A 13,554-nucleotide genomic window follows, 5' to 3' on the forward strand; every position below is an offset into this window, starting at 1 on the left:
ATTTCAACTAATGTATGACCTATTTGTAATTAGGTAAAAAAACCCTGAATTCCATAAAGCAGATGTAATGACGAGGTATAAGAAAACTTCATGATTTCTGTAGTGTCCTTCATTAGTATACCCTCCATAGGTAGGTGAAAACTAAATTTACAAACCCTCTGTACCCAAGTAGTTTTAAATTGTGCCTTGCACTTGTCTACATCGTTTCATCTGCTGTTGTGTATATTGGATAAGACACAATGCACATTTTCTTTACCTACCTTTTGGAAGCACTGCTAAAAGATTAGCATCGATATCTTTTGTGTTGTTCACAAGTTCTTCTTTATCTTCCACTGAAAACTCTTTCTGAAAACTGAAAACAGCATCTGGTTTATAGAACTGAGCAGTGGAAATTTCAACTGCAAAATCAAGTTAAGCTAATATATATATTATATATAAAAATAAAACTTTACTGCAAGAGACTATAAATGTAGAAATATCAAGATGTATATTTTGCCGAGATTTCAAGAGACATATGAACAAGGTCAAACTCTCCCTAGTGGGAGAAATAATAGGAGTGCAGAGAAAATGGAAGCTACCCATGTGCTACAGCAAGTTTTATGTGAAGAAAAATAACAATAGCTTTTGAAACTGAAAGCAAAAGCAGCATGCCTAAGACAATTTGGTACTCACACATGAGGTGGTAGTAGTTTATTCTGCATTAAGCTGATGTAAGAAGACAAATTTCAAAATGCTATGCTAGTTATTATAGGGATGAAATAATCTGCATAGAATCATTCTTCATAATGAATGTTAAAACAAATTATTTTACGCAATATTGTAGGTTATATTTCTTTTTTAGTACTGTATTATACAATCTAAAAAACTCCCCTGTACAGAAACACTCTTTACAAAAAAGGAATTAAAGAACACACATGTTCAATTAATAGCTAAATATAGTATATAATACGCTTAACTTAGAACAGTGGACTACATATATTTTGTGCTTTGTAAAGAGAGCTTGTCTGTCCAGCTAGCTGAGAAATCAACATTTTGGTAAACATAAATATTTAGAACTGGAATCTGCATAGAGCTGTTATACTTCCAATGGCGATCTCTTAATTAGCTGGAAATGACCTGTTGAGAAACTCCCTTCCCCTGCACCCCATTTGACATTTTTTGCTTCTGGTTAGAGGAATTAACATGACTTGTAATCTCAATATATGAAAATATGGGAGGCTTGATATGTGCTCTAATTCTGAATTCTAGTCTACCCTCGCTCATAATTAAGACAGACATGCTTCTGCAGATCTTTAGCAATTCTTTATGGAAAAAACACACTTCTTTGGAGCATTTGCTTTGGCTGTTACAAGGTACTACATTTCCCAAGGACTGTAGCACGTAGGATAAGTTATACTCCTGTCCCAGCTTTCTCGTCTGTTGTCCCAAGAAATCTGTTCTTATGATTCTAGTAGCTACCCTTGATAGGCCTAGGTCCACTGCACCTGGCATAACCTGCCTCACACAGAGGATGAGGAAGGGGAGGACTAACAGAGCATGCCCAGACTTTGTTCCTTTCCCTGCTCCTTTCCCATTGTAGATTCCAGCAATTGGAGGCTCAGGAAGTTCTGGCTTTCTCCACTATCTATAAGTGTCAATAACTACTGATGGACCTTTCCTCCACAAAAATGGCCCAAACCCCTTCTGCACTGGGTTAAGCTACCAAATCTCCACAACTTCTGGTCCATCCCAAATAATCTTTTTCTCTTAACTGAAAAATCCTAGTCTGTTTGTCTCTCCTCAAAGGGAAGCCCCTCCATCCCCTGATCAACCTTTTTGCCCTGTAAGAGTACACTGTTATGTTAATCATATGTTTACGCTCCCCAGTGGATTTCACTGGGGCATAAGCATACAGGAATAGGACTGGCTGGGGCCTCCTGGGTTACTAAGCATGCTGTTCCCTGGTCTCACAGGCCACTACATCCTACGATGTCTTGAATATAAAACTTAATCATGCTTCATCTTCAAACTACATTAGATCATTTGCCCTATTACTACCAAAAGGCTGTTCAAAAACCTCATTAGAAATCACCTACCTACAAGTTTCTGACCCAACTTTGTTCTTGACAGGTTTGCTCCACGCGTTTGGTCTAGTCCCAACACTGTCCTTTAGACTGAATCGCTGTTTTCTGCCTCCAGTGTTTATGCCCACTCATAGCATCTACAGAGAAGAGTCACATCCCCCCTTTGCTGGAGTAAAAACCAACCTCAGCCTCCTCTCAAGACAGGCCCTTTGTCCTTCTGGTCATCTTAAATTTATTTTTGAACATGGATGACCAGAATCAAACGCTAAATTTAAAACTGATAAGATATCAGTGTCTTGTAAAAGCATGAGGAGTTAATGAAAATGCTGGAAGAATTGGATATTGATGGTAAAGAATTGAGAAGCTTAAGAAACCTCTATTGGGACCAAACTGCAGCAGTGAATGTAGCAAATGAACTAAGTGATTTCATCCAAATTAAGAGAGGCGTGAGGCAAGACTGTGTTTTTATCACCTGACTTGTTCAACTTGTACAATGAGAAAATCCTGAAGGAGACTGAAGATTTACCAAAGCTGATCACTGGTGGACAGAATTTGAACAAATTCGTTATGCTGATGACACAGTCTTAATAGCTGATTCAGACGGGAAGCTGCAAGGGATTTTAGATAAAATTATTAGAGAAAGTGAGAAGGGTCCAAGTATTAACTGTAGGAAAAGTTAACTAAGTATTAACTGCAATATTAACTGTATTAACTAAGTATTAACTGCAGGCTGCAGGAGGAAGCTACTGATCAACATCAGAAAGAGACAGTTAGAGTTTCTCTAACACATTATGAGGAAAGAGGAAGTTGAAAGTCTGGTCATAACTGGAAAGACTGAAGAAAGGAGAGATCATGGAAGGCAGTCTGTCTTATATCAAGGGTCTATCTAGATGGATGAATGCATCAACACTGGAAATTCTTCATGCTTCAAAAAGAAGACATCTGTGAAAGAACATGGTCACCAACATCCTGTTTGGATACGGTACCGAGAGAAAGTCTTGTAAAATGGCATTCCAGACTTCATATCTTTACTGGAAATGCTTCGCTCAGTTTTAGGATTCTTTTTGCCTTTCTTTCAGCAATAGCACATTGATGGCACTATCATTCTGTGATAGACTAATACACCACCGTCTTTTGCCTCCTCTTGTGTTTCCAATGATGACTTTAACCATACAAGGTGTATGGTTAGATGTTTAGACTATTAAGCTCCATTCCATTTGTGTTATTCTAATCCTTTCTTCTCCTAAGACCCTCCTCCATATTGAGAATCTTTCAACTGTCCCTCAACAACAAATGAACAGGCTTGTTTGTTACTTGCCTTTGTTGCAAAAACAACAGTAATGTATTAAAGTCAAGTCTTCTCCTTAGAAAATTCCATTAATAGCTTCCTTCCCGCCTGATGGTTCCTCTTTCAGCACAACCTGGTCCTCTCTCCTTTAGTTCATCATCTACTTTACAACAGTGGTATCAAACCTCATCTCCAGTTTAAGTTAATTTCCAACATGGTAATTCACTATTTACTCAATAGTGCTATAGCACTATTTCACTATCGAATACTTTGCTGAAATCCTAACAGAATATGGTTGCCATGTTTTCCTCATCTAGAGGAGTCAGTTATCCTATTAAAAGCAGCATATTAGCTATATCTTATGCTTACATGCTTTCCTGTAACAGTCAGTTAGTAGGGCTGTGTGAAATTTCATCTGGCGTTTAATTTCAAAGCCATTTCGACGTGTTTTGAGCTCCAAACAGCAAAATCAAAAAGTAACAAGAGCCTTCAAAACAGCTTCAAAACAAAACAAGAGCACTCAAAACATTTAGAAGGTTTTGAAACATTTTGAGTTTCAAAGCCAGGCTTACTTGGCTTCAGTGCTGGTCCCAACCAGTGGCAGCAGCAACCTCTGGTGATCCAGCAGGCAGATCAGGGGTTTGCCCACACCCCCAGGAGGGCTGCAGGGGCTGTGCCGGGCTGCTCCCAGGGGTGTGGGCTGATGATCTGCCTGCCAGATGACAGGAGGCTGGTGTTGCCAGCTGCGGCCAGTGACAGCACCGATCTTCCTGGCACTGTGTGCGGAATAGCCTATGGGCAAAATGTCGAAATAGTTTGGACAAAACAAAACGAAACAATGTTCCATCGAAACGGAAGTCAAAGCGGAATGGTGCTGTTTTGCACAGCCCTATCAGTTAGCACAATTTTTTTTAACCTTAGATGGGCATATTGTTTTTCCTCAGTCCCTCTCTCACGCCTCAAGCAATCTGCTTTGTTTTAAGCATCCTCTATGTGGAAACATGTATGCTGCATATCAGGATGGCAGCAGGTCAAAGAGGTAGTTTCCTCTTCTGTAAAGAATGGTGAGGCAGATTTTGTAGTAAGTTACTGAGGGAGCCAGAAACATTTGTCCCTTAATCATTATGCTGCATTATGATGCTAGTTCGAAAAAACAAGAACAAAAAACCAAAACAAACCCAACAACATTTAACTCATTGCAATCAAATCAATATCATTTAGTTCTTTGCTAATGCAGTAGGTCTACACCTAGAGAAAAAGGAAGATGCTGCTTTTTAAATTTGATATATAGTTGAGCCAAATAATTGTGCATAAAAATATAGTCACAAAAGAGAAAATGACCATGTTTAAGATGCATTAGAGCATAAAATTAAATTTATTACCACCTATATTGAAGGAAGAAAGTGAAATTATAATAACTCAAAATACTGCAGTGGTGAGGTTTAAAAAGATATGCTGATGAGAGCAGATTTCTCCTCTCAAACACTATTTTTTTCCAGGAATACATCTATTTAGATATGTTTTTTGCCCTAGTAGTTATAGTTTTCTGCCAGAAGTACAGTAACAACTCAAATATAGCTGTTTCTGTTGGGTCAGATAGATTTATAGATAACCTACTGCTTTAATGTCTTTAGCTACCTCCACTCCCCCCGCACATAAGTCAATAAGTTTTGGAAATATTTAACTCCATTACACTAGTGATTTTTTTTTTCTTTTTTCTTACTTCCTTTCCCTTAAAAAAAAACAAAAAAAAAACACTCTTAAGTCATGTAACTGAATTAGGTGCTGATTCTTGGTAACAGCATGGGAAAGTTGAGAGTTTGTACAACTGTCAAGGCAGCCTTGAGCAAAACAAAAATGACTACATGGCTCTGGGTGCCAGGGTAAAAGGGACGGGGCCCAGGTGATGTTCATGTTGAGCCTTCCAGTCAAGCGTAAACGCACAACTAAGAGCAGACGCATTCTGGAGATAAGCATATGGATGTGTACATGGTGTTGCTAATACTTGGTCCTTTGACCATGGAGTGGTATTCCAGGAAGATGGTCTGCTGGGAAGAAATGGGGTCCACTTGACGAAGAGAAGAAAAAGTATCTTTGTGTGCAGGCCTACTACCCAAGCAAGGAGGACTTAAAACTAGGTTCACCTGGGGATGAAGATAAATGCCCAGAGATAAGTAACAAGTCTGGGAATTTGGATAAATACTTACTATGGAGAAGCAATTGTGGAAGGCTTAGCAATGTTCTCAGGGATAAGACAAGACAATCAGTAAGATACCTGAAGTGTTGATATACTAATGTGAAAGAAATGGAAAACAGAAAGAAGTGGAGGTCCTAGTACAAAGCACAGAATTCTGATAAAATTGGGATTACCAAGATGCAGTGGATAATTTCCCTGACTGGAGTATGGTCTTGGATGGATATAGCTTGTTCAGAAAGGATAGACCGCTGAAAAATGAGGTGATGTAACATAATGGTGATGTACACGTTGTGAGCTGTAGTACAAAGTGGAAGGTAGATCTCTAAGTGAAGGTCAGAGGGGATAGCAACAGGAAGGATATTGTGGTGGGTGCCTGCTGCAGGCCACCAACTCAGAAGGAGGAGGTGGACAAGGCCTTCTTTAATAAGTGACAGAAGCTTCCAAACTACAGGTTCTAGTTCTCATGGGGGACTTTAATTGGGACATCTGCTGGGAGGGAAAAAACACAGCAGTGTACAAGCAATGCAGCAAATTCTTGGAGTGTATTGCGGATAACTTTTTAAGACAGATGGTACAGAAGGGGGAAGATCTTCTTGCTGTTTGCAAACAGGGAGGAATTAATTGAGAATGTGAAGGTAGAAGGTAACTTGGGTGACAACTACCACAAAATGATAAATTCAATATCCAATGGGAAAGGAAAGGAGAGCAGCAGAATAAGAGACACTGGACTTGATAACACTCCTTCAAAATACCTGGACAATAACAGAGAGGACAGAGATGGGCTTTTCTCTGTGGCCACAGGGAACAGGACTAGGAGAAATGGCCTCAAGCTACAGGAAAGGAAATTTAGGTTGGAGATCAGGAGGACCCTTTCTGACCATGAGAGTGGTCAAGCATTGACAGAAGCTACCTAGAGAAACTGTGGAATCTCCATCCTTGGAAGTTTTCAAGAGCAGGTTGGACAGACACTTGGCTGGGTTATTTTAGTCAGGGACAATCCTGCCCTGGGCAAGGGACTGGCCTCAATGGCCTTGAGGTCCTCCCAGCCATACTTTCTTATGAAACTATGAACTTCTGAACTGTGTACTTCTTAGTCACTGAAGCTATTTATGACATGCATGGGTTTTCTTTTATAAAATGTTAACCATTCTTGCATCACTGTATTAAGTTTAAAGTTCTCTTTGATGAAGCCAAAGTTCAAAACGGGTGCTGCACTGCACATGGATTGGAAGCAACACATTCAATGTTAGGACCTATAGAGTCCTGAATCATCATTTCCCTGCTCCTTCACCTTGATCACTCAAATCAGCTGAGAGCAACCTCCTGCAAGCTTCATCAGTGCACCAAATTTGACTGGCAAAAACTCATGAGCTGTCATCCTTGGTAGTGGTTTTGCTACTCTGTAACTCCCTCCCCCTTGTGTCCCGTGTGGTTCATCACAGCCTGAGCCCAGACATGTTCTGGGAAAACTGCAGGAGCTTTTTATTTGGGCAAACGTTATCAAGCCTGGTTAATCTGGGGTATTGTTTGGGGAGTTTGTTATATACCTTACATATCTTGTTTAAATATTTAGTATTTTATATTTTAACTTCCTCCGCTGAAAGATATTTTACGACTATTTCATGATGCCCGATCAAGAGCATGGTTTACTGCTAGTTCTTGCTTATTACACTTTGAAAAGCTTAATAAAATAGGCAGTGGAAAACAGTGCTTGATTTTTTTTAATTTTTTTTTTTTTAAATCTCAAGGCACTCACATAATTCCAAACAAAATGTGGACAATGGCATTCCACAGTTTCCCTATTTTTCTTCTATTATTTTAGATACATATCAATTTGCACATGACAAGCAGAAAATTCATAATCAGATCAGCTGTACTCTTTTTTTGCAGGTCAGAAGGCAATTTGGGGGCACTGGTGGTTACTTTTAGTCCTCAGGGATTATAAATCTGAAAACTTCATCTGCTGCTGTGGCATTTGATTTCTGAATAGTTGCCCCATTAACCTAGTTACACCCAAAAGCAATCAGCAATTTAAATAAGAACCTAGCAACAATACCATTCTGTCTATATCAGATACATTTTTTTAGAGTTTTATGAGCTAAGGTGATGAACATGTACATGCATCAAAACAAGTTTGTCTGCTTACAAGCCAGGTGCCTGATCTCCCCTCTCCCTGGAATCATAGCTCCATTGTTATTTTTTTTAAATAAATTTTTCAAACCAAGAAAGCAGGCTTGCTTTGGTAGTCTCACTCACACTTCGTAGATATCTGTATAAGTTGGCTCCCCTCACCCCCAACCAAGAGGCATTCAGAGACCTGAGTACCCAATTCAGATAAACTGTTTTGGGTAAAATTGTTAGAGGTCCTAGAATCATTCTAAGTGACATGTGAACTTATTTACACACACGCGCGCACACACACGAACTTGCAATAATTGCAATATATATAGCTTAATAAGCAAGGCATTGGCCACAGTGCCAGATAGGAATTTTAAAGTCTTTTACCTTTGTGCCCTCCTTCTATGGAGTAGTCTTGAAGGTCTAAATCTGACTGAATTTTCTTTGTCAAAATCTAAGGACAAAAAAAACACAAGAAAACATCCAGTGAACATGCAAGATTTAAACAGTTGTATCATTGTTTCCATTGCTGGACTTTGGGGGAAAGATAACGTCTAACTTCAACAGTTGAATAAATGCACATAAATACCAAACAGTAGTAAATTAAAGTCTTGAGAAAAAAAGTAGATGCATTGGATGTTCTATTAAGTTTTTTAGTGTAGTTTGTGAAAGTGAGATATACAGATACATTTTTTTTTGATGCAGAAGAGCTGGAGCCAGGAACTCTTTACTTCTAATCCTGAGTTTGGCTATGTCATTCTCTGTGAAACTTGGGAAATCGTTTAAACTCTTGGACTCAGTTTCCTGCAGGTTGATTCCTAACAGCACTGAATTAGTTAATCTTGACAAAACATGAGAAGTGCTAAAAGTGACAAGATTTGGTCAAAGGAAAATTTTAATAAAATCTACATGTATACAGTAAACACCAAGCTGTGCTCAAATACTTATTTAATGCAACAACATAATTGATTTTTATGCCTCAAAATATTACTCCAAGCTCCCCCAAGCATTTGGAAACGACCATAATTTCTCAATAAGTGAGCAGGATTCAATTTATTTCTAGAGATGAATACATTGCACCCTTGGTTCTTGTTTGCCTGGGAACAAACTGTTACATGCAAGAGTGCTAAAAAGATATGTCTACCCATTTTATAACACACAAAGCCTTTATAGAGACCCAGGATAAGCAAATGGTGCTAGAAACAAGCCATTAGCAGTTATTTAAAACAACAACAACAACAACAACAACGAGGATACCATGATTTTCTCCTGGTTGGAGGAGGGGGGAGGGAAGAGTCTGGGTCCTTCCTGCAAGGTGATGTCAGCGGTTAAGAGACCATATTACAACATGGGTGTTCCTTGACAGGGATGAGCAGATATTTCATTTCCCAGTGTAGGTGGGACCTGATTGCTACTTGAACAAGCACTAAAACAATTCAAGGGCACAGTTTACAATTAATGTAGATGTGATATAGCCAAATTTTACTGTCATTGAACTGTGCTGGACTGTAAGACGTGCCTGACCAGTTACTTTACAAGTCAGATGAATCTTTGATATTAGCCAGGGTATTGGAAGAAAGATAATTAGGTTTAATGTGACTGGTTATCAAGGGCCATATTTCAAAAGGTCTCTTCTGCCCGTACTGCTCTTGTTCTCTCCTTCCACATGGCAAGAAGTCTTATAGGAGACAACTTTAGAAGAATTAAAGAGGCAAAAAAAATGCGTACCAATTACTTTGTTCTTTAAAGTGGTGAACCAACTCAGTGTTTTAAGCAAATTTGCTAACAAGGAAGTGGCTTTCTTCTAGTTTAAAATATGCCCTTTTCCTGTTTTTTGTTGACATTGTTTCTTTCCAACTAAATGGAAAATAGAGTTCACTAATCACGCAGCAGAAGCATTTTACAAGACCACAACAACATATTAAGACAAAGGTTTATGAAAGGTTTACAAATCATTACCTTAATAGTTTTAAAAAAAATACTCCCTGTCAAATATTTTCTAAAAAGCCAGATTTATATTACTGTGAGAATAGCAAGTAATAATTCTCCGGAAAAACTGAACGCAGTACGAGTTTGGTTAATCAAAACCAGACATGTGTAAGATACATAACCATTCTAAAGGAATAACCTATATTACAGTTTTTGGCACTGAAACAGCTGAACACCATAGAACCCACAAATAGGCCACAGCAAAATTCTTACGCACCTTAGCCAAAAAGGGGGAGAAGAGCTTCCACAATTTAAGATTTAGGGAAGGAGAGGGCTATGTGTACTATTTTGACTCTTCACTGACCACGAGACACACATCCTGCTGTCTCACACCGAGAGCTCCTGGAACATTTCAAACTGCGCTGCCTTTCACAAGGCACACTCACCTGCTCCCACAAAAAGTTGATTGTTATGCAGTTGCCAATACCCCTGCCTCAATTCATTCTCATGCTTCTCAAAGCATGATAAAAAAGCAACTTACTGCATTATCAGCATCTAGTGCACCTTAAAATTAAGAAGTTAGATTTAAACGTGAAAGGATAGATAAAAGAATTATGGTTCCCGGGAGAAATAATTGGGTGTAAAGAAAAAATATTTTAACATGGCTTTATTTCAATGATTAATCAAAAAAACAGATCACCTGACACATAAAATGGAAACCATGGCAATGTAATAATATTTTGTTCCCTCATTCACAGACAAACCATAAACAGACTTATAACCATAGCAGAAGTAGTTTCAGTATTCCTATTTACCATTCAAAATACTGAAGTAGTAAATTATGAACTTGTTCATAAGTTTAACCATTCTGAGTATTCCCATTCCAGGGTACAAACTATGAGGTAAGCACACAGGCACACTTAGATACATATCCAGTTAAAACATGAATAAGGAAAATCTAGGCACTACCTTCCTTTGTGAGTATATTTACAGACCTTACATCAGCTGCAAGATAAGCTAATTAGAAAATCCATCTAATCAGATTTTTGAAAAGTGTCCTTTGAGGAAGCAATAAAACAGACTAAATGGCTAACTGAATAGTGAATACTAAAGTAACAAATGTTTCTAAGGAAGACTCAAACAGCATGCATATTATTTTTTATTATAACAAAAGAATAAAAATCAAACGGCATTCTTTTCTATCCACTTTGAACTCTTACCTTGCTCCTCAGAGTATTTAACATTTCCCAAATAGCTGGAGATCCAAGGATTTCTGAACATGGTTGCACAAACAAAGGATTCAGCAAAGAGAAACTACAATAGCAGCTAATTCTCAACCAGCCACAGCCCTAGGCCCGTCTAAGCAATATTGTGTAGAGATTTTTCATTGCACAGGACTGGAGCTGTCAGGCTAGTGCGTCCCGGGGAGTACAGTTAATGCATAGCAATAGGCTGCAAACTGAAGCAGCTCAAGCCAGTAATCAGATTACAAGCAGAAATTAGGCACATGAATGCTAAAACAGATTGGACCATGGTGATTGGGAGATTTGTAATATTACCACTTCAAAGCTCCAGCCAAATCACAAATTATATTCCAGTGAGAAGATTGCAGCAAGAATAATCTATACAGAAAGAGATATTTTCTCCCAAAGACAATTAATTCCTTCATATCTCTAATCAATCAGAATAAATTGCAAACACTACTTAACAAAGCAAAAACAGCGTTCAGGGTATCAGAGGACTGACTCTGTTAATCATATCATTATGCTAAACAAATGCTGCATCATTTGCCCAACTATTAGGTCAAAAAGGAACACCCTAAAGCAGTAAAGATTTATGGACAACATGTGAACAAAATTACTAACTAGGGGGCAGGGATTTAAGAACAGATACCAGGAGTCAAAGTATTTTAATTTGAGACAGAAAGTGTAAAATTATAAGAACAATTTATCTGACAAGTAAAGTCTACCTCTATGCTTAGTTTGGGCTAGAGCTTTAGATTATGGATTCAAACAAGCAATGGAGACAGATGGAATCCTTCAGACTCCCTTCTGAATGTCTAAAAGGACTTCTTCTAAATGAAGTGGTTATAGCACAGTTCTTTAAAACAGACACATTTGATCATCTAAGGAGTAGAACAAGCTAACCAAAGGCATAACAAAGAGGTTTTAAAATGGCTGTGACAGAAATCAGTCCACGCACTTGAATCCAAAACAGCCAACGGCAATAATTGCTCAACTATTAGTCTCTTTCCCCTCTTCCTCCACTCAAGGGCTAGGGACAGACATTACACATTAAACTCGTTTAAGTGATCAGAAACTGGTTTAAACCTGTAACAGAACAGATGTTCAGTGCACATAAACCAGTTTGAAAATGGCTGAAACTGGTTTGAGATAAACCTGGGTTGAATGTAGTATCAGACTTAAATTATTTAGCTGAAACCGGTTTATGGAATGTCTGTCCTAGATCCCTTGCTGGTTTAAAATAAACCAAACACCCAGCATGCTCTCTGGGCTTGGCAGGGCTCTCTGCTCCACAGCAGGGCTGGCCCCTCCCCTCTGCTTCCTTGGCTAGAGCTCCAGCACAGACTGCAGGCTGCTCCCCCTCTCCTCCCCACCAGTCCCTGCTAAGAAGGAATTCCTCCCCTCCACTGCCTTGCAGGGAGCTGTCTGTGCATTAGCTAGAAGACCACATGCTGGCTACAGTCCCTGCTGAATCAACAGACAGAATCAACAGGCAGCTGATAATGTCCCTCTGTTGTTTTCTTAATGGGATGATAAACCCTGCCTTAGGGAGTGATAACCACTTTAATCAATTCCCTGCTGGGCTAATCAAAGCATCCTTCCAGGGTCTGACCATGCCTCCCCCCGCCCTCCCTCACCAGGTCAGTGCTGAGGAAGGGACAAGAGGGCTGCTTTAGCGCCCCGCAACTTGTAGTCTAAGCCACTGCAGGTATGTGCCTGCATTTCTCGGGTGTCTGTGCAGTTACAAACCAGTTTAGCCTAGCCAGGTTAGGCTAATCTGCAAAGATTGAATCAGTTCAGCCTCAGGCTTTTTTGAATGTCTGTCCCTAGCCAAGAGGATTTAAATCTTTAATACCAAAGACAGCTAAAATCACAGGCAGGATTGCTAACAATGTTTACTTATAAGCATACAGACGTACTGCCATTTGCCCATTTCACTGGTAAATATTTTGGACCAGTGATCATCTCTTATGCATGTACCTACATAACACCTAGCACAACAGGACCCTGAGCCATGACTGGAAATGCCTCAAGGCCCTGAGAAACCATCATCAGGAAAGACAGCATTTAAGATGTAAACCCAGGAGTGTCCAGTACAAAATTTAGTCCAAAAGAAGGGCGCAGTAGGAGGATAAATCTGCCATGGAGCAGTAGTTATACCTACCCGCATCACCAAAACCATTGCTTGTCATTCTAATGTGCTGTTGTAATAGATAATCCATGTTCTATATTTTTGTGAGTTACTGTCCCCAACTTTTTGGTCACATACAAATAACCTCTGATTGGAATGCTGAATTAGCTATGGTTTCAGCAGTATAAAGTTGCCTAGGATGGAACAGTGGATCATATGGAACACATAATTCCATTTCACATAAAACTAGTGACCTTAATGCAATTATTCATTCATCCCTGCTTTTCATGGACACAATCCTGTTTAGATAAGCATGCATCTTGCCCATCAAGACAGGACCCTAAATGTGGAAGACTTTTTAGTCTTTTTGGCTTTTTTATCCAGTATTTGTTACTGCATAGAAAGTCTTCAAAGTCTTCCATTTGACTTTTATTTAGGAAGAACTCAGCCAACTGCATCCACTCTGGGCATATGGACGAGGGGGTGAAAAGCACCCTGTTCAAATTTGCTGATGACACTAAGATGTGGGGGGACGTGGGCACACTAGAAGGAAGAAGCAGGCTACAATCGGACCTGGACAGGTT

At 39.2% G+C, this 13,554-nt stretch overlaps 1 protein-coding gene across 11 annotated transcripts in view; it reads right to left on the minus strand.

Annotated features, from left to right (window-relative positions):
- SVIL (supervillin) overlaps nucleotides 1–13,554 on the minus strand; it is a 235,462-nt gene that overhangs the window by 148,823 nt on the left and 73,085 nt on the right. For 3 of the 11 annotated variants that reach the window (XM_019508212.1, XM_019508215.1, XM_019508213.1), the window contains exons 1-3: nucleotides 10,816–10,987; nucleotides 8,054–8,120; nucleotides 261–352 (exon numbers count right to left, since the gene is read on the minus strand). In XM_019508212.1, coding sequence (XP_019363757.1) covers nucleotides 261–352; nucleotides 8,054–8,120; nucleotides 10,816–10,876 — 220 coding nt within the window. In that variant the 5' untranslated portion in view covers nucleotides 10,877–10,987. Of the gene's footprint in view, nucleotides 1–260; nucleotides 353–8,053; nucleotides 8,121–10,815; nucleotides 10,991–13,554 lie in introns of those variants that run through there. The other 8 variants (XM_019508210.1, XM_019508209.1, XM_019508220.1 and 5 more) reach the window with 7 other exon arrangements.

The sequence above is a fragment of the Gavialis gangeticus genome, unplaced genomic scaffold (assembly GCF_001723915.1).
Source record: "Gavialis gangeticus isolate Ggan-Ray unplaced genomic scaffold, GavGan_comp1, whole genome shotgun sequence".
Taxonomy (NCBI): domain Eukaryota; kingdom Metazoa; phylum Chordata; order Crocodylia; family Gavialidae; genus Gavialis; species Gavialis gangeticus.